Source organism: Phoenix dactylifera, chromosome 11 (genome assembly GCF_009389715.1).
Source record: "Phoenix dactylifera cultivar Barhee BC4 chromosome 11, palm_55x_up_171113_PBpolish2nd_filt_p, whole genome shotgun sequence".
NCBI lineage: Eukaryota > Viridiplantae > Streptophyta > Magnoliopsida > Arecales > Arecaceae > Phoenix > Phoenix dactylifera.
In genome coordinates this window covers 24,643,015-24,664,661 of record NC_052402.1, presented here as the reverse complement: position 1 = coordinate 24,664,661, position 21,647 = coordinate 24,643,015, and the positions used below count along the sequence as shown (strand labels likewise).

Sequence of the window (21,647 nt, the reverse complement as noted above, 5' to 3'; positions counted from 1 at the left end):
TATTTTTTTTAAAAGCTTTTGCGTCACGACAGGTTTCCATATCAGAACAAGAACGGGAATGAAGTGAAAGGCTCAGATGGCTTCAGATAGAAGGATGCCGGAGTAGCTCCCTCGGCCTCGCTCTCCGGTGTGATCGGTTCCATCACGTATGGCGAACCTGCCCCCTTCCCTCTCTATAAGCTCTTCCTTCGGGGGATCTGCCCCTTCCTCTCCGGCGGCCGCCGGCAGCGGCAGTGCCACCACCCAAGTCACCAAGGATCGGAAAATGGCCTCTGCGGAGCAGTTGGTTCTGGATCTCTGTGATCCCGAGCTAAGAGAGAATGCCCTCCTCGATCTCTCCAAGGTTAGCCTCGTTCCTCCCTCTCTCCTGTCGTCTTTTATATATTTAGTTTTTTTAGAAAAAATGGACTGTTTTTTTCTTTGTTGTGATCAGTAATCTATGACAAGGTCATTTCATTTCTTCTCCCTTCTCTGATTCTGTTACCTCTTATGCATCAAAGGATTTTGTAGAAAAAGTCGGTTTTTTTTTGTGATAGCTCACCTAATTAGGTTCCGGAACCCTTCTCTTCTCTTTTTGCATTTATTTCTTTTGTGCTTATGAATTTTGGGAAAAAAATGTTTCCTTTGGTGTTCACTTACAAAAAGCTGTTTCCTTTTGTGATCAGTAACTCTCCGTGCTTCTCCCTTTCTATCTCTTATAGAGTTAGGATTTTGAGAAAAATTTCTTCTTGTGGTCACTAGTAACGATTTTTCATGGAAATGATGGTAAGAGTAGTTGCTTTCTGATAGAATAATATATCTATTTCGAGAAGTTTTTTTTTAATGATTTGTCTCTTATTTTGATAAGTATATACACCACATTCTGATCTTTATTGAGAGCAGACAACTTGGTTTACTTGTATGGCAGAAGAGAGAGATATTTCAAGATCTAGCACCGCTATTGTGGAATTCCTATGGCACAATAGCGGCACTGCTTCAGGTATGTGCCCAATGGGAGTTGTGTAGTGTTGTTAATATGGATAATTATGGTGTGTATAATTTACCATTTTAGTTTTTTTACGTCCTCTTTCATCGTCTCTCTTTTCCTACTGTGATATGAATTACTGGAGATTTTTTCAATATGTTTATTGGGTTATGAGCTGCGCCTATGGTATTAGATAAATCTCGATAAAACTGGATCATATTTTGCCTGTGGGCTTATGATTGACGATCAACACTGAATAGAATCTTGTAGCCTATTTTTCTGGTTACCTTGGGTGATAAATCTTGTAGCCTATTTTTCTGGTTACCTAGGGTGATAAATTGTTTTGTTTGGTGGCTTCACTCTGGGGTTTCATCCATATCCTTCAGTAATGAGACGACTTTTTCTCTAGTACTAAAGGAAGCATTTTTTTTATTCATTCCAGTGGAAGTTAATTGTCAAATTATGATGAGGTTTACTTGACAAGTCATCATCTTGTTTGAAGAATGCATTAGCGAGTCCCAGAATGACATCAAAGCATGTATTATTCAATTAATCTCATGTGAATGAGCTGATTTTGTGGTTCACAAATTTCATTTCTTTTGGTAACTCCTTTGGAAATATAGATGTTGTCAGAATAGATTGAACAAGGTAATATGTGAAGCTAGTGCTGAATATCAGGGCGACTTCTTTACTTGTATTAGATGTTAGAGTGGAGATATCTGTTTTTTCCAAACATAAAGTCCAAAGCAAGAAATTATTTTATGTTCTTTTGGTCGAAGATAATTTGCTTTTATTTTTAGAAAGTACTAGAAAATAATGATTTTCGAACACTACGATGCAACACTTAAAGGAAGAGAGAGAGAAGGATAAAATGAGGTAGGTTAAAACAATGATGTCCTTGTAATAGCATCTGACCACCTTTATCGTAGATAATTGAAAATCATCACCTATATAAATCCTTAATTTTTCCTTTTTAACATTGGTAAGACATCACTTTATCCTTTAATGCTATAGCAATCCGCAATTCTGCTAATTCTTGCTTTCTTTTGTCCTACTCTTAGAAACAGGGATCATTGAATTGCACCATTCAACTCATTTTATAAGAAGCTCATGCTCGAGCTCCCTGTACATGACCACAAGCTAGTTATACGAGTCATCTTTTATGTCTAACCACATTGATTGTTAATTGTGGAAAATCTCTAGTTTGTAGGATGGCCTTCATTAAGCAAATTCTGTTGGAGTTTAACATAATAACTTAGGAGACTTGGATACAATTTGAAATCCCGAATGGAGCATATTTTATTATGAGTATGCTGCTTTGGACTAATAAGACTTTGCTATTCTTCTTAGCCCCTGTCAGAGATCAGGAAGGAGGAGGAGTCTTCCTCCTCCTTGGACTCGACCTATTTGGATTTGTGAAAGAGCCTTTGGTTCTTGCTTCTAGTAGTAGGCCAGACCAATGGCTTAGGCCAAACCACATACTAACTAGGCTGGTCGATGAACTAGGCCAAGTTGGATTAGGCGGCCAATGGGCCGGGCCTCACAGTGGACTTTGGCGCAAAAGTAAAGTTGGTTAATTATGACTTGGGTGTTATGAGTTCTAAATATAGGAACATCCTCTCCACACGTGGTGTTAAGCTGCATACATATGACCGTTCTCAGACTCTGTAGGGGTTAGATGCAGAGAAGATTTGTCTAAAACATCAATAATAATTGAAGATTTGCTGCTACAGTACAACACCATGCATCCACACACGTGCATGCATGCATGTATATATTTTTCAATATTTTCATTCTGTTACTACATCTCAATGCAAATGAGTTACTCATTCTTACATTTTGCCTTCATTATTTGCAGGAGATAGTTTCAATATACCCTGCTCTTTCGCCCCCAACCCTGTCACCGGCAGCATCTAACCGAGTTTGCAACGCGCTTGCTCTTCTTCAGGTCAAATGTTCAGTTAATCTATGTATACAACTACAGTAGATTTTCTAATCTCTGTTAAAGAAGCCAAAGTTCCACATCAATGCCTGTTTGTTTTGATCATAACTCCATATTCAGTTAGTCTGAGGTTAATGATGATATAAATATCAGGGACATCAATAATGCTAAATCTTGAAAGTCACAATGAGAATTATCAGAAGTAGCCTTTCCTGCTATCTCAAGAAGCTTTCTGGTGAAGTTCTAGTGCTACTCGAAGATGATAAGTTAATTTTAAAGAAACCGTAACTGCAATTTTTACTACCAGCCATTTTTCCTTCCGCTGGAGTCAGATCTATGGGTGAAAGCCTGATCATCAAAATTCGGAAACATTCCATGACTGATTGTCAAGCTGAGTCCAACTCGTATGATTGGTGCTGAACAGCTGGTCAATGGTACTTTATGCAAGAGAGAGGCCTTCCATGAAACTTAAGAACTATAATGTGTGTGATGAGAAGGATATGTTACTAATTACGTGGATTTTCCTAAACTTGGAAAATGTCTAGACAAAAGGAGGCAAGGTTTGACATACTGAGATGCATTCAAATCTCAAACAGATATACAGCTGCACATCATATTCATCATTTCTCTCTAGTACAGGAAAATGTACTGTGAAAAATCTATTTGAGGTCACATTTTTCCCTAGGTCTTTCCTTATGTTTCTTCTGCCTGTAAAGTTTACTTGTACATTATCCTATTGGTCGAAGTTCACGTATAGAACACTGATACTGAAAATGATTAGCAGTGATAAAAAGAATCAGTCACCTAAATTGACATTCAGAAAAAAAAATATTCCCACCTTTGTTAAAGTGCGTCAGCTAGGTATTGTAACATATTTTCCCTGATTATTCTTTGTGTTGCTATAATGATCATTCAAATTGCAAGATGGCCACTTTTGCCTTTGTCATCCTTGTGTTAGGCTTGGTAAACTTTTTGTTCTATTCTGCAGTGAGATATGCAATGCATATGCAGCACGCACTAAAAAAAGTCATGTGGTTTCCATGAGCATTTGTCTGCTTGCTTCTTGTTGAGTTAACTTCATAATTAATTCAGCTCTTTTTTTTTAAATACAATGGCTCATACATTATTCTGTTTTTTATTGCTGCGAAATTGCTTCTTGGAATTTTATATAATAACAAATTGACATTGCCAGTTTATGTATTTGGATATCTGAAACTATTTCTTTTTGGTTTCCATGCAGTGCGTTGCATCACATCCAGATACTAGGATTCTTTTCTTAAATGGTAATCTATACTTTTCTTAGTTCGTGTATGATGCACTCCTGTAGGAGCTCAATGTGGTTAAGTCTATCTCATATTTTGTTTATTATCAGAGCTTAAGTGTTTTTTAAAGCTTCATGCATTCTTATGCATAATAATGCATTCTTTGATTTTAGGAGGGAATCTCTGTGGCTCAAATGACTATTGATTTTACTTACGATAAAAGATCCCCTTAGATTTACAAGAATGCCTTATTATTGAGTAAATGTTGGTCCTAGAATTTTCGCCATATTTGAGATTAATAGCGTCATGATATTTTGCCATGCTCATTCTATATCTTTGTTTTTTATTTGATTATTATTGAATTCCAAAATAAAGGCATTCATGCAGGTATATGATTGAGTCTGCCATCATGATCATCATCTACTTCACTTATTTTAGATGTATGCAAGGTCCACATTTTTTTGTTAAAGATGCTTGATTAAGAACTGCCCTTAGTTTCAGCTTTGAATAGTGGTGGAGCATGTGATCTTATCTTTTTAGTGACTGCATGCTATCATTTGCCTCCTAACCTCTTGTCAAAGGGTTGTGCGAACATCCAACAGCTGGCCTCCCTCCCTTATTAGTGCAGCTATTGGATATCTTGCACTGTGAGCTTTAGCTCCTCTTTCATTTGCACTATTTAACTTCTTGGACCTATTTTTTGGTCAAATCCTGCTTGTTCTTCCAACATGTGTCTGCATTTAAATCTTCAAAAGTTTATTAAAGTCCACCAGAAAAAGAAAATAAAATTGTTCATTAATCTCTGTTTTAATATGATAGTTGTTACCATCAATGTTAAGATTATATTAATGATAATTTTTGTAGTTTCTTCTTTTTTTTTGCAGCTCACATACCTTTGTATCTGTACCCTTTTTTAAATACCACTAGCAAAACAAGGCCATTCGAGTATTTGAGACTTACCAGCTTGGGAGTTATTGGTGCTCTTGTGAAGGTACTTCTGCTCCTACACTTTATCAGTATACATGTTATAATAAGCAAAAAGATCGCTGTATTTCTGTCATCCACATGCAGAGTCAATTCCTGACATGTTGCTTTGTTATTTGTGTGTCTCACTTTCATATCCATATTTGGTTATAGCTCTTTTCCTCTCCAAAGTTTATGGCACACGCTGAAAATTTTTATTGGTCTAATCAGCATTGCTAATTAAAAGATGGCCCTTGTTCTTGCTTGAGCTGGCAAAGAATAGTTAGCCACCAGACAAACTCATGCCAATTTAGACAGTTTGTAGATCGAAAATTTGTATCCAACCCTGATAGTATTGGTCAATCTATTAGTGATTTTTCCTTTGTGGACGTTTTTATAGGTGAAATTGGTGAATGAATATAAGTTGGAAATGAAAGCAACAAAAAGAAGCAAGGATCTACAGAATTATGGGAAGCCTATTGGGCAAAAAATGTTTGGAATGTGAACAATGCAATAAAATCTTGCAAAAGTTTAGGCATATGAATAACAGAGGAAATGAGGAAATATGCTTTACTTTTATACCCATTTAGCAATAATCTCCTCATGCTTACGCCCATTTCCTAATATTTGCCCTCCTATGTCATGATGTGAAGAAAGGAAATTACGTTTTCATGCCATCTTTCCCTTCTTGACTTTTCTTTTAATGGCGCATTAACATGCTCAGGTAACTTTTAGCTTATGGTGACATGTCATCTGTTTATTTCTTCATATACTCTGATACTAACTAAATTTCTGGTAGCGTTAACCTTACTATTGTTGCTTGGCTCTGATTATCTCATATACTGCTATGTGTTTGACATATAAAGAACAAATCACAAGCATATATATGGCTTTTACTTTTTGTAGGTTGATGATACCGAGGTTATCAGTTTTCTTCTTCAGACAGAAATAATTCCCCTGTGTCTTCGTACCATGGAGATGGGCAGCGAACTATCAAAAACCGTGAGGGATTGAACTTGGATCTTTTTCACATATATGATTGCTTGCTATTGTGTGTTTTTCATTCAGTCCTGGCAGGTTTTTGTCATAGTCACAATAATATCTAACCTGTTTTATGTACTATCATATTACTTGTCTGCAGGAGATGCTTAATATATTGACTGTATTTTATGCTTATTTTTCTTATCTAAATGAATATGACACTTTGCCTCCATGATCCATATATTGCCCTGTCTTGTGGTTATCTACTCCTCTTGTCCTCTATAACTTTGGCATGCCAATTTCCATTTAATATACTATTTAGAATAGACTAGTTGCGTTTTGAGATCATGAAAAGGTGTGCATTAGGACTCTGTCTTTATCATTCATTTTTTATGTTCATCTTGTTTAATTGCTTGAAGACAGTAGTGGTTTAGGATTTAAAAAGTTTCAGATGTCTATCTACATGTTTTTTAGTCAATGAAGATCATCCTAGAATTAGTTAATCAAAACTTATCTGTCTCTTTCTAAACAAAAGTGTCTGTCAGTTTCCTACTTTCCATGTTCCCTTCAAGAATGGAGTTCTTGGTAATCCCAAATTCCAATTATGTTGCTCTCGAAGTTTGTTTCTTGGTTTGTGAATGCAAACTATAAAGAACAAGGACATGACTGGCCAAGCAAAATGACAAGCTTACTTTAGCTGTCTACAGAAATCAGATGAGGTTAGTGCTTTCCTGGATTCTTGATGCAGTTGCATGCCTAAGGACATTGCGACTGACCACCACTAGTCTAGGTGATCCATGCTTGGAAGCATTTGAGGTGGAAAACCTTGAAGCTTTGGGAGCTGTTGACAATGACCGATCGGAGAAAAAATGTCACTACTTAATTGTTGTGATGATGTTGTTGGTGAGAAATGAGAATTGCACACCATCCAAGATTTTAGAATGTAAAGATATGAATTAGGGCAAATTTTGTCATGAGAAGTCTAAATGGCCAACAAATTTAATGGGATTCTTTGTGCACCTAGATGAAAGACCTAAAGGTTAAGTCAGTCTTTGAAATTGTGTATTTGTTCAAGACGACAACCTGTAATTTTACAAGCTTGTCTTTGGCAGTTAGGTGGCTACTCTTGGAAATTCAGATCGGTCTAGGGTAGTCATTGGATTCTTCAGGGGTCAAGCTGCTATATTGTGACTCCTTGAGCTTGATGTATTGGAGAAGCATCTTCAAGCTTTGCAAAACCTTAAGCAAATGAAGCCAAGATAGCATGAACTTGTGAGAGGTGCATTATGGACCATTGAGTCAAATTTGATACCAACCCAAGTATGTTCATTTGTCGTGCATGATTACTCTAATAGCACCCCCAAGATCATCTCCCATAATGGCGATTATGCATGAGAGTTTGACCTTCATGAGCTAAAACTGTAGGCATACAAACAGAACATTACGTGCAATAGCATGATCACGAGAGACAATAGAATATGAATAGAGACAAAAAGTAGAGAAAACAAATTTAATGTTGTCTAACAATTATTGCAGATACCTCTTTTAGAAAAAAAGCCTTTCAAGTTGCCACTAAATCTCTGAGTTGTGCTTATGGAGGGATCCATTAATGCATGCTTGACAAATCAAGATTTGCCTCCACTTGGTGGACAAGAACCAACTCTTCCGGGTTGCTTGGAGCTCCCTTTTGTCTGCTTAATCTCCTACATGATCTGTTATGGGTGCAAATGGGTCGGGTCGGGTCGGGTCCTGAGTGACCCCAATCCGATCCGGTTTTTTGTTCGGGTCCTAATTTTGGACCCAGACCTGACCCGGTTGAAGATCGGGTCGGGTCGGGTCGGGTCCGAGTCGGGTTCGGGTCCGAATCGGATCCAATTTTTTTGTCCTTTTGGGAAAGAATTTGGGCAGATCTAATTTGGTCATATCATAATTATGAGGTGCTGGGTGACCCATGACTTGAAAGACTTGCAATTGACCTCCACTCAGAACAGAGGACCCATGACGTACTAACTAAGCCGGTCTGCAAGCCAAATTTCATATCACACTATTTTTTATCTGTATGACTGATTGGACGGAACTTGGTGTCTCCCAGCTCCCCTCTCACGACTCACGAGGGCAAAAAAAATCCCAGACCTTCTTCCAAAATCCAATTTCATTGCAGAAAACTGGCACATGACCCATATTCAGTTCAACGTTCCCTCACTTTCTCCCTTCAAAAGTTAAAAGAAACAAAAACCAAAAAACAGAAGGAAAAAAAAAACCAGCTACCGAGACACCAGAGGTATCAACAGTGTAATAGATCGAGAGAGAATCCTGACGGGCCAAGGTTCCTTTGGATTCTGTGAACCTATGCCTGTTGCTATCCTTCCAGGCTTCAACCCGGCTCCCCTTAGGCTTTTCCACTTCTTTTTTTCCTCTCTCTCTCTCTCTCTCTTCGGGTCCATTCGGGTCGGGTTGGGTCCGTTCGGTAAACCCAGACCCGACCCAGAAAATGATTCGGGTCCAATTTTTGGACCCGACTCGGACCCGCGGGTCCTAAAATTCGGGTTGGGTCGGGTCTACATGGGTCGGGTCGGGTCGGGTCACGGGTCGATCCGACCCATTTGCAGCCTTATGATCTGTTAGTGCTTGTGCATCGTGGACCTAGTGCTTGAAATCCTTTATCATGACCACATTTCGAGCATGTGTGTAAATGACTGCCTATAGACTAAGTGATTGCTCATTCATGCAATGAGAGAACTCATTCATTAGCACAAGCTATTGCTTCTCCTTGCTGGCTTTCTAAATCCATGATTTGGAGATTTGCCTCCTATTTATATGTCTGCATATGTATGAGTTCATCATCTCTATCAAGTTTCCGATGCAAGTTGATGAACAAGATCAGCTATTGGTGTCAAAGAGGAAGAGGTGGCACTCTTATTGTCCAAGTCACTAAGAAATGTAGTTGTTTCCTCTCACTAGACTTGAGCAATATGGGCCCAATGTCATTTTTGGCGGGCTTGGGCAGAGATATTTGGCCTGATGTACTGGACCAGGCTAGGCTGAAAATTTCAGCCCTGAATAAAAAATTGGGCTGTGCTTGGGCTTGCTAGATTTTATCTTGGTCCTGCCTGAAATTTATATAATATTTTTTTTGGTAGACTATAATATCTCTCTCTATATATATACCTATATAAAAAAACCAATAAATTTGTCTAGAGTTGATCTCAACCATTGAATCCAATCAAGGAAATCCTAACCGTGTAAACTGTTTGGAAAAAAAAGAGAGCAGGATAGCTTTCTATTTGCAGGCCATTTGATGGTGGATCTCATTCAAGAAGAGTTTAACCTTTTAACAAACTCTCAATTGAGAGAGTTCTATTGGAGTTATATTTGGATGAGAAAGCCATTCTTACACAACTTTTCTTCTCGTCCGAACTCCAAGGATAGCATGACCATAAGCAAGCTGTGATTCCTCTTGTATTTAGCACATAATCTTTCTTGAAAGTTAGTGTTTTATTTATACTTTTAGATAGAGTTTGGCTTCTATGTTAGATAGGTCCGAAGGCTATGAAAATAATGTTAGATTAATTTAGCTTTTACTCTTTTATTTTTTCTTCTATAAAAGACTGCTTGTGGAATGTCAGGGGGAGGTGTTATGATATTTTATGATTTTTTTCTTGAGTTAAGAAGGGAGTTTTCCATTATTTTCTCTTATCATGCTTGTGAATTCTATACCAAGCTCGTCATTAGGCTTTTTTGATTTAAAACTACTACTGGGTGCTCCTAATCATGAACCTCCTATTCACAAGTCATCTATGTATACACCTTTATGAATCAACATTATCTATATATTAAAAGTAAAGTATAAAACTTCGTGTTAGAAGATTGGTGATCTTAATATGAAATTGCTTGATCCAATGGTCACAACTCCTTTTGTTCAGAGGATCTTATATAAAAGTTTGAGATGTACCTCTCCAATATTTGGATATGGGAAATTTGCTTTACGTGGGTTGCCCCTCCCTCTCAGAAAAGGATGTCTTCAACCAATGAGCCAATACACATCTATGTTTCGATGCTTCATGACTTGTTTGTGAGTTTTAATGTAGAACTGAAGAAAAAAGCATCTGTCACTTGGTCCAAGCAAACTTTTCATAGAATATTCGTATTTTTCTATCATATTATCAAAGTAAAAATTGAAACTCGGACATGCTGCCTTTATGTTTGTATGATGATTCTATATTAACAAAATTTGGGTTATAGGATTGAATTGAAGATAATAACCTATTGTCCGCCAAGAAAAATTGTAAGCAAACTGTTGGTTACAAAGGCAAAGATCATGCATGGATTCATCATGTAATTCTATCGCAACACCACATGCGTTTTTTACTTTCCATGTGCATTTGCACATGCACTTATTCTAGGAAGGGAAAAATGAAAAGGGGAAAGGGGAACCTTAAATTCTAAATCTCTCCCGTTCTCTATCTAAAGAGGGAGTCCCACCCTCCCCACCTTGATTACTTGGCGGTTGGTTCTCCTCCCTCCTTTCCCTCCCTTTTCCCTCTACCCTTCCTTCTTGCCACCCCCTTATCTCCATTACTAGGTGTATGGCAGCTTTATCCACTCTAACTCTGGCCCCCCATGTGTAATCCTCTCTCTCTCCCTCTCTCCTCCCCCCTAGGCTTGGCTTTGAGGAGCCAAGATGGGCTTCGATCGGATATTTGAGGCTTGAAGCTCGGCTCGTCCTGGGCATAGGCTCTTGATCCCATGCTTAGGCCCAGCTTGGTCAATGCTTAGGTCTACCTAGTATGCTATTTTTTAGGTGCTCAACTGAGTACCAATGAGCAAAAAATGTATATATATGGTGGTTATAATGATATATTGATAATTGGATTAGGAAATATATTTTTGCCTACCATATAATTATAGTAAAAAGGTAGGGAAACTACACTCCTTGATTGACTATCCTCAATAGTCAGAAGTAGGTGTGGTGCAAGAATGCGCCAAGGTTTGAAAACTTTGAGAGTGGAAATGCTTAGAAAGTGTCTGCATAAATTTATATATTGAAAGTTATTAAATATTTACGATTATAATTTTAGCCTTTTCTTTTGTGTTTAGAATGATTAGCCTGTAGAGATTTCTAAAATACATTAGAAATTGATTCATCACATCTATCCTTTTTTTCTCAACTTGTGTCTAGTCCATAATTAAAGGTGATATGTACCACTCTATCTCTTCCCATGTAAACCCAATGATGGGGCTTACCCCTTTGAGAGAACATGGCCCGATAGCGAAGTCCCTCCTCCCCCACTTCTCTCTATCTCCTTTCTTAACCTCACTCACCCTTTCGCTTGGCCGAAGAGCTAAAATCATTCTCTTCCCCTGCCTGAACCACACACTGCTTGAGATAACTTGGCTCGAGCGCCAAACACCTCCGTGCCTCCTTCCTCTTCTTTCGCCGCTTCCCCCTTATATCTACCACCCCCACCTCCGCTAGTGCCTATGCTGCTTGGAACTAAACTCTAGAGATCCAAGCTGAGATCTGTCTCCCTTTCATTTTTTTCACTGTATCCTCCCCCTTCTTCCTCAACTTCTTTCTCCTCATCTTCACCACCTTGCTACCTCCTTCACTAGCGTCGAACCGCTGGCACCTCTTAGGAATCGGACTCCAGAAACCAAGCATAGATCTAGGCTCTAATCATTGTCCACCCCGGCCACCATGATCTTTTAGATGCGCTCACCATGTGGGACCTCTAGTTCATCGAGCTCCACCACCTCCATCTTTGCTAACTCCATCTCAGATCAGTGGACTCTCTTGCTCTTGTCCTACTCCCTTTTTTCTCATGATTCCACCCTTCTACTTGTGATTTGGGATAATTTGTTTGGACTCGCAATTTCTCAACAAATATGATCCAAAGTGTGATCTTGCAGTTTCGAGTTAGGTGCCATAGGTATGTGAGGAGTTTCCGGCTTCTAAGAACAAAAACCATTCAACTTGAAGCTTAATGATAAAGTAAGAGGTGGTGTCATTGTCCTAGCCATGTAGCATCTGAACAGTCACCTAAAACACTAATCCGAAGGTGCCTAGTTTAGGATCTACAAAGTAAAAATGTATTCATATGTCAGTTGCAAAGCTATAATGATAATTCGATCAAGTAAGATTTTTGGCATACTTTGCAATAATAGAAAGAGAGGAGCTACACTCTTTAGTGAGGAAGGGTACATCACCATCTATCAAGGACAATCATCCATCCAAAAGCTTAATCAAAGAGTAAACTGGGAAGAGTGACACTTAGTGAACAATGTTACATCAACACCTATCAACAACAACCACCAAAACTAAAAGAGTCAACCAACATTGGACAAACCATGACATGAAGAGTTATAATTAAATACAAGGCCTATTGATCTAGAGCTAGGATGTATCAATTGAAGGAGGGAACATCGTAGAAGTAAAAAAAGCTTTACAAAAGCTTTACAAGAGAATGTTATAGCAAGTCTCCAACAAGAAATGCTATGAATGGTCTAGGGTTGGAAATGGGCCTGGGTAGGCCCAAGGCCCATGGGCCATGCCTATTTTGGTTCGAGTCATGGGCTAGGTGCGAGATAGCTTCGGCTGGATTTGGGCCTAAAAATATAACCCGAAGAAATTTTGTGTTTGGGCTCTGGTCAATGTTCAGCCTAGCTTGGACTCGACCTAAAGCCCAAGTTCAGTGTAGGCTTGAAGACCAAGCCTAGAATCAAGTCTGAAGCTAACACAAAGCTAGGCCTAAACATAGCCCAATTCCTGTTAATTGATAAATCTTGCTTTATTTACTCAATTAATTAATAATTTACTTATTGCTCCTCTTGTCCTCCCTCCAATCATTAGAAAATGATGGCCTCCATCAAAGTCCCGAGCATTGCTGCCTCTCGTAAGCACTACATTGGCCACTAGTGCGACTGAGCTGTCACCCTCTCCCTCTCCACTGCTGCCATCAATCTCTTCTGCCCCCACTGCCACGACGTCAGTCCTAACCCTAGCATCCCTTTCACCTTCTCCCCCTTTGATTGAGCCCCTCTTCTGCTATGGCCCCCCATCCCCCACCTCCTCTTCGCCAACTTCGCCTTCTTCCCCTCCAACCCTCCCTCACCTCCTCTTCGCTACCTCCTTTTGGTCACCTTTGTCACCTTCAACTTCTGCAATGCTGGCGACCTCACCGGCTTCCTCGGCCTAGAGCATTTCTTCTTCACCCCCTCTATCGCTAGCCCTTAACCCTTCGACACCTTCTGCTTTCTCTTAGAGTACTTTGAGTCCCTCATGGACAGTGGTGCCAAGATCAAGGTCATCCTTGATGCTGTTGGTAGCAGTGGCAGCCCTGTCACCAAAAGCCTCGGCAAGTACTTCATAATCCTGGCTGGTATGGGTCAGGACTTGGGTCAGGCTCAGGTTGGGATTTTGAAAAAATTTCATGCCAAGCTTGGACTGAAGCCACAAAAAAAAATCCAAGTTGGGTTTTGGCAAGGGTGTGGCCCGGCCTGATTCCAAGAGTGGAACCAAGGTTTAAATTCTTGGTATTGATACTTGTACTGGTTAGATGTTGGTACTGTAGTTAGTGTCAACATAGCCAAGGTGTCACCAAATATCATGTGTTAGTACAGTAGGGTACCAAGGGGTGTACCAAATACTTGATCCGTCATAGGTATGATATGCTATCACCGATACCGACTGGTACATCCGACATGGACTAGTGTGGTAGGGTATTTAAATCCTTCAAGGGAACCATATGTTAATAGCATCACTACATTATCAGAAGGTGTGGTAATTAAATTATTTTGAGGACTTGGTTGCGCTAGATTATATTAGGGGAGGATCATCAACTTGTACTGCATCTGGAATTTTTGGCCCAACATCATCAACTATGAACATGTTTCGGAGGCTAGCGTTTGTAGAAATAGCCTTGCACAATGGGATGGCACTTTCATTGCCTTGTTCAAAAGGGAAGGACAAGTCCATTAAACTAATCAATCTTGCCATTCATGAGAATACTAGCTACTTCATCTTCAGAGCAGCCTCCTTGGTAGGATTGATCAAGAGTCTAAATTGACTATGACTTGCTTGTAGATAGGCTAGTCTCTTTCTTTAGGGATAAGTTAGGTCTATTATATCTTTTATCTTCCTCATCACTGGTTTCTTCTCTTTGTGGTTCTTTCTCAAAGAGGATCACTTGGAGGATCCATTAGGCCTATGATAGGATTGATTGGCAGATGAGTTTAAGCATCTATAAATAGATTCAATCTTGCATCTATCAATAGATCAATCTCCCTTGCCTAGGAGAAAGCATTGAAGATTGAAGGTGGCATCTTCCTTCTTGATTCCTTCATTATCCTTCATGATTTTCTTGTAAGGAAGATTAGATAGAGAACTTGGGTTTGGAGTTGCATATGAATTTGGAGCTTTTCTTCTCTGCTTGAATTCATTCATCTGCTTGGCTGACATTTGCAAGGGTGCACATACATGTGTATACATGTATATCATATCTTTTCAATAAAAATAACTGATATGCATGACTTTGCATAATCGTGATGCTGATTATTCCAGATCTCCCTTGAATTTCGTTAGCCAACTCCCCACCTATATAGGGGTTTAGATCACCTCATTTTATAAAGTCTAATCATTTGCTTAACAGTCTTCATCTTTGGCTGCTTGCTTTCTTGACTATCAACTGGGTGAACAATGGCAACGTCATCATATCCAATGCATCATATTCTGCCTTTCTTTTTATGATTACGCATTTGTGCTTAAGGAGTACCACTATGGTGAACTTCAGACTTTAAAATGACATTTGAACTCAAGGGGGAGCAATGAGTTGCGTTGGACACCTTCCTTGGCCATTTGGCTTTGTCTTTCTTAGCTTTGTGCATGAGTTATTGTATTAGCATTTCCTATCATGGTGGTGTTTGCGTTTCTTCTCCCGTTCGAATGTGCTAAGGAACTTGTTGGTTGATGACAAGGGTGACAAGTTAAATGGCAACAGGTAGATAGGTGCATGGGCATGCCACTAGCGTTAGAGCAGCTAGAAAGATGATGATCGAAGAAATGATACGAGAGTGCATAGATCCAGATACCTTGATCTTCAAAGACTTTTGCTACCGTCACACTATTGTTTGAATGAGATGGATCTGGATAAGGATAGGGGTGTAGCTTGGGCTACGGTAGTAGAAATCTAAGTTAACACTAAAGGTAAGCTAAGATAATGTAAAATTCATTGATAAGTTAGATTGTCAAAGGATCATTTACAGAGTACAAATTTTACTAATTTATACTAAAATATCATAACTGCCCGTTCTTATGGTTGCTACCCATGTCTAGCCTCCGCTCTTGGCTATCCTGGTAACTAATGCTAGTTGTCCCTCCACTATGCACATTTATTAGCATGGTTGCTCTGCACCAATTGCTAGACCGATATATCTTATTGGCAATAGTTTATCCCACCATGGCTTATATTGGTTGTCTCTCTTTACTTCGGCCTATAATACAATCTTCTGCACTTAGGAATATCTTTGAGATTGATTTGGTCACATCAGTCTATGTCTACCAGCCATCCAGCTTCATACGCCTTGTATTGTGATTGATCACAACCAAGTCTTGATCTGTTGACTTACTTATTAGTATCATAGCCGAATTCTATCTCTTCACTTTGTACTATCACAGGTAGGATTTGTCGTGGCCGAACCCTATCTAGCTTAACAATGGTTGCATGATCTCCATCTGCTTTTACTTCATCTAACCTTGTCCGTATAGTGCTTACTCACAGCCTCTATTTGTTGAGATGGGTTGTAAATAGGTGGAATGGGTTATATAGAAGATGTTTTGTTTGTTTTTTAGAGAATGTGGAGGTTCTTTGCCCCCCTTAACACCTCATGCATTATACTGAAAAATGTGGCTGGTCTATAGTGATCCTTTAGGTGCAGGCAAAACAATCTCTAGGCCCACCATTATCTAGTACTGTTGATGGACTGCTACATCTCAGGCCTCTTTTAGTGGTGTTGTTGATGCATTTTTGAATCTTTCCTATCTCATTTATGATGTGACATGCCTTTAATAGAGGGGACAATGTTTCATTGACCATGTGATTTCATAGCTTCCACAGGCAACATGTATGATTTGGTTTGCTCTTGGAATTGCTGCTGAGGGGCTGGCAGCCAGGCAGTAAATGGTTTAATTCAGAGTGGTAATGGAGATTCCTCGAATCTATTCATCAAGGAATGTTTATGTTCTCTGATGACTCTCTAAATTCTAATAGTGTCCAATATGGCTGGCTCAGCGAAACCTGTCTAGGAATTTGGCTCATTATTTAGCAGGGATTGATTTTTCATTTCTTTATTCAACATTGGGAGCACCTGTTGTATTTAGTCACTTCTATCTTTCAGAAGACCAGCAACAGTGAAGGTGGATTTCTATTGGGAGATGGGTCTGACCGTCTGATCATACATCTTCTCATTGTGGACTTCCTATAGGATGCTCTCTAAAGCCTTCCACGTCCATGATTCTGCCTCCTTTAATTTATGCAGCTCTGGATGGATGAACCTTGTATTTTTGTTTTTGCTCTGTGTTTCATCATTCCTTTTTCATGCGGTTCTTTCATTTTGCTTTGTTTCTGATGGTTATTGTTGATGTGCACCAATCCTTGTTCACTGGCTGCAACTTTTTCCCAATAGGTGACAAATTCAAGTTCTTAATTTCATAAAAAAGAATCTTCGGTTTCATAAACCATTTAGGAAATCTGCTACAAATCTTTCATGTGTTGGCTCCCACTAATCAACAAGATTCATCACCTTATTATCATTTTCCAAACCCTTTGTCATCTTTATGTGGTCAGCTGTGGAGCAGAATCTACGTTGGGAACTTAAGGGAAAGATTTAGCAGACTTTGTAGTAACCAGTCAACCTGACACCAAATTGTAACTAGATTAAAGCACATTTAAGAAACCTGATTTATTTTTTATGTTTGAAAAGTACTGATACAGTTTAGTTTTCCTTTACACGGGGCACATATGGACCTGTCATTCTGAACCAGTAATATGTTTCTCTTGTGGGATACCCCGTCATGGCTTATAATTTAAAATTTCATAGGTTTTACATGATTCATCCTTGGTCTACTATTATATTTTTGTAAAAAGAAAAATTAACTTCTAACATTCGTTGAAGAGCAATATGATCTTTACATATGCATGTACTTGCATACATTTGCATCCAAATGTATTTGGAACATCAACAAGTCCATATTTTTTTTTAAAGTTGAGAGAATTTGTTACCCCATTCTCGATTTGATGCCACTAATACTGTCCAAGCTAGATCTTTTGAGTCATTTTAATTTACAGCCACCTCCATAGGCATTTAAGGTGTCTGAGATGATGAGGCATCTGTGAGCTTAAAAACCTTGGATGCATTCTCAATGAACCAAGAATCCTATTTCTTTAGACTGATTTTTAAATTATTTTATTAGCTCACAGCTTGTACTTTGGTTTTGGTTGGTGGGTGGAGATATTGTAGGTACAATAAGTTGTGGCAAGGAGGATGCTGGAATAGCTCTAAAGTAATAACCTTTATTGGATATGACCTGTTAGTCTTACACACGTGTACTTAAGTGAATGGACAGGATTCATGTCCTACTTATTATGTTAATTTCTTCTTTATGATTTCCATGGATTGCTGTATCTTTCTTGATTCTGTCTAATGTGGCAAGATTTTGGACTGTAGGTTTATTGTTTCTAGCTCAAGATCTCGTGAACTGCATCACATATTATTCACTCCTGTTTTTCAAATATTGAGGTTTTCAAATGGTTACTGTTACTAATCAGATCTTGAACTTTCAGGTGGCAACCTTTATTGTTCAAAAAATTCTATTGGATGATATTGGACTTCAGTATATTTGTGCTACTGCAGAGCGGTTCTTTGCTGTAGGTAGTGTTCTGGCAAATATGGTTGTATCACTTGCCGAGCAACCCTCTACAAGGTTGCTGAAACATATAATAAGATGTTACCTTAGGCTATCAGACAATCCAAGGTTTGTTCATAACATCATTGTGGCATTTGTTTGTTGATACATGATGTTCTTTGTATGTTTTAGGCTAGTATAATTACCCTAACTTCGCAACTCTTTAATGCAGAGCATGTGGAGCTTTGCGGACTTGCCTCCCTGAGATGTTAAGAGATGGAACCTTCAACAATTGCCTTCGGGTGAGTGTTACTTCATAATTATATTCATTATCAAACTAGCTTTATCCCAGTTCGGGGCCAGCTCTAACGGTTTTCTACTTTGCCCTTCGTTACCTACTGGGATGCTACCTGGCAATATATTTCTTCCATGTTTTTGCTTCCAAATGTCACCATAAAATTTTAGCCTCGAGCATACATTTTGAACACTATCATAGTCTTTTATGTACACTCATCTTGCTCATTCATCATCCTGTCAGAAGTTTAGTCTTGTTATTTAATATATTTGGTGGGCTAATTTATTTTCTTTTGCCAGCTGCTCCTGATGCTCTAAAACCAATTGAAGCTCACTCCAAAGTTTTTTATTCTTGGATCTCATCAGACATTATTGTTAGATAATCTGAATTCTTATAGAGGATAGAAAACACATGCCAATATCAACGGTAGAAAGAATCTGTCTTCGCACCTACATCATCATTTGGAGTACAGAGACTTTAATTAGTTTTTCCCTTTCCTACATCATGTCTTCTCTTGCCTTGCCGACATTAATTAGTTTTGCCCTTCAAAATAAGTTTGTGTGAATTCATTATTTTCACCTGGTCTTCTATTATTTAGATTAAGGCCAACTCATTTGTCCCTCTCCAAATTTGCCACTTTGTTTTTGGATAAAAAGTGACCACCTACTTAAAAAGCTTTGGGCTATGCTGTTGTCCATGTCTCTGATTATAATCCATAATTCCAGGATGACGCTGCTACCCGCAGATGGCTTCAACAGCTACTACACAATGTGAGTGGAGGAAACTTGGTGGCATCTATTCAGGCAGGAGGACTTGATCACATGATGGCAAACTAGGATGACGATCGAGCCTTTGGTTTTATAATCAGGCTTGCGGAATGTCAATTATAAACTTGTCATGTTCTAGACATCTTGTTTCATGTGTTTCAGGCTTATCTAAAGCTGTTAACTTATAGAGCAAGTATTGTAACTTATGTAAGCTAATTAAAAGACTCAGTAACCAACTAGTAATCTTTATAGTGGGTACTGCCAGTGGACTTGTCTTTGTATTATGTGCATATGTAATGGATGTTATGATTAAAGTTCTAACTTACAGTTTTCCATTTTGTAAATCTCTTGATCATTTTGTCAGGGTAAGGAATACGCAGCCTTTAACCCTGTTTTGGTTAATGGATATTTTAATTCATAGGAACTCATTGGAAAATATAATTGAGGACTTGATCTGAACCAGCCAATTGGCATGCAAGTGTACCAGTCCAATGGAAAGTGCGGTCAGGGACAGATTTCTCCACTAATTCAAGGACAATTTTGTAGATACAATAATACTTGAATCTATTTATTTATACATTTATTTAATTTTTTAGATATAATTATTAAAGATTTTACGTGGGCCAACAAATTTAATGTTTCTATCAACATTGGCAGACTGTAAAGAGGTTTATTTTAGAGTTTTTTTTTTTTTTTTTTTTTTTTTTGCATATGCCCTCCTAAATATTAAAATTTACGTAAATATTTTTTATGTTTATATCCTTATAAAATACCTATTTTGTGTGCATAGGCACTCAAAACTAACGTTTTAAAATTGAAATGGTTAAAATATTCTTAAAGGTAGAGGTACAAAAAAAAAATTATAAGAATAGATATGTAAATAGTAACTTTGTGGGGATATTTATGCAATTTTGTTTATTTAGGAGGGTGTATATGTAATTTTATTTTGAATTTTTTGTGTGAATATTTTTCTATATAATGAAATTTGCGTAAATATTCTTCCAAAATTGATATTTGCATGTATATCCTCGCAATACTAGTTTTGCATAAATACCTCTAACATAATAGCTCAATTGACGCCATTAGTCAAAATTATATTTATTTAAATAAAAAATTAATTGGAATTATGAAATAACGTTTTTATCTCTAAAGTGCCTAATAGGGTCTTGCTCGGAACTTATCCGATCCGTTGAACTTCTCCTAATTGCATGCGATCGCTCTCTTCCACTCAAGATCGCCCTCATCCTTTTGCCTCTAACAAATTTTCTGATCTTTCTTGATCTTTTTCACTTCTTCATCCGAAATCAAATTCATTCCTCCGACTTTCTTCTCCATTGTAGGTAGCCCTTCTTCCTCTTCTCTTCATTGGGGGTCTTTGCCGCTAGAATCAGATTCTCTCTCACATTGTTCCCTTCCCTTTGCTGCGACAAGGATGATCCGATTGCTCTCATTCATCAATGGTGCCCTGCCTTCAACAATGTCGAGTGCTTTCCATAGACTCCCTTTACTATTGACAACCCTTCTCCCTCTCTTCTCTTTGTTAGAGTTCTCATCCTAGAAATTCATCACCGCTCTCCCTTCCCTCACTACAATAAGGACAACCATATAGGCCCTCCTTGCCATCATATAAGACGAGCACTTCGCTGGAGTTCTCCTTGCCTTGCACTTCGGGGATGATCAATATTGTTCTTTCACCTATAAGCCCATTAACAGATCATTACAATCTATTGTGTCTTTAAGAAATTTTAATTCTTTTCTATATTCTGATCCATGCTCTTTCATATGCATTTATAATAATAAACATTATAAGCAAGTTTTCATTTAAATAAGATATAACAATTGTTGCTGGAAATTAGACCCGGGGGCGGCCGTCGGCTGAGGAGGAGGAGCTCCGGGAGGGGTTGGCGAACGACGGCGATCCAACGATGTGCGGCGTCCTCCGGGGGACCTACAAGAGGCCGGTGGCCGGGTTTTTCCGGCGCCGGCCCTCTGATGCTTAAGTCAGAGAGGGCAAGTGTATGAACGGAGGTAGAAGTAAATAGTCAGAATTTCAATCTCCCCCCCCCTAAAATGGAGAAGTTCCCCTTTTATAGAGGGGGCTGGGTTACCTGTGATGTGACGGGGCAAACGGTCTGTCGTACAATTGGGCATGCAGTAGAAATTAATGCTCGATCGTGTGAATCAATACTAGAGTTGGGCACTGGGCCGGGCCGCCCACGGCCCGGCCCGGCCCGGCACGAAGCGGGCCGTGCCTGGCACCGCCCGTTAGCTACAGTGCCGGGCCGTGCCTGGCACGGCCCATTTAAGGGGGCCGTGCTGGGTCACAGGTTACTGGCCCGCGGGCCGAGCCCGGCACGGCCCGCTTCGGGCCTGGGCCGGCACGGCCCGCTCTAGGCCCGCGGGCCAAGCACGGCACGGCCCGCGGGCCAGCCCGGCACGGCCCATAAGGGCCTGGGCCGGGCTGGCCCGCAGGCCTGGCACGGTCCGGGCTTGGGCCCGGCCCGACCCGATAAAAATTAATGCTTCGTAAATTTTTTAATAAATTAATAAATATTGAAAACTAAGGATTTATGA

The 21,647-nt window shown here is 39.2% G+C and overlaps 1 protein-coding gene across 3 annotated transcripts; it reads left to right on the top strand.

Annotated features, from left to right (window-relative positions):
- The first annotated feature begins 35 nt into the window (after positions 1 to 35).
- Positions 36 to 19,417, top strand: LOC103710497 (CCR4-NOT transcription complex subunit 9-like). Of its 3 annotated transcripts, none has more exons than XM_008796223.4 (9): positions 38 to 343; positions 908 to 979; positions 2,823 to 2,912; positions 4,147 to 4,189; positions 5,053 to 5,159; positions 6,038 to 6,133; positions 17,950 to 18,140; positions 18,244 to 18,313; positions 19,032 to 19,417. In XM_008796223.4, exons 1-9 carry the CDS (start codon positions 149 to 151, stop codon positions 19,140 to 19,142), a joined length of 975 nt encoding a protein of 324 aa, XP_008794445.1. In that variant the 5' UTR covers positions 38 to 148; the 3' UTR covers positions 19,143 to 19,417. The 3 variants fall into 3 exon arrangements, with proteins under 3 accessions (XP_008794446.1, XP_008794445.1, XP_008794447.1); XM_008796225.4 differs by having other exon boundaries at positions 175 to 343; positions 883 to 979; XM_008796224.4 differs by lacking the exon at positions 908 to 979 and having other exon boundaries at positions 36 to 343.
- Positions 19,418 to 21,647: the final 2,230 nt, after the last annotated feature.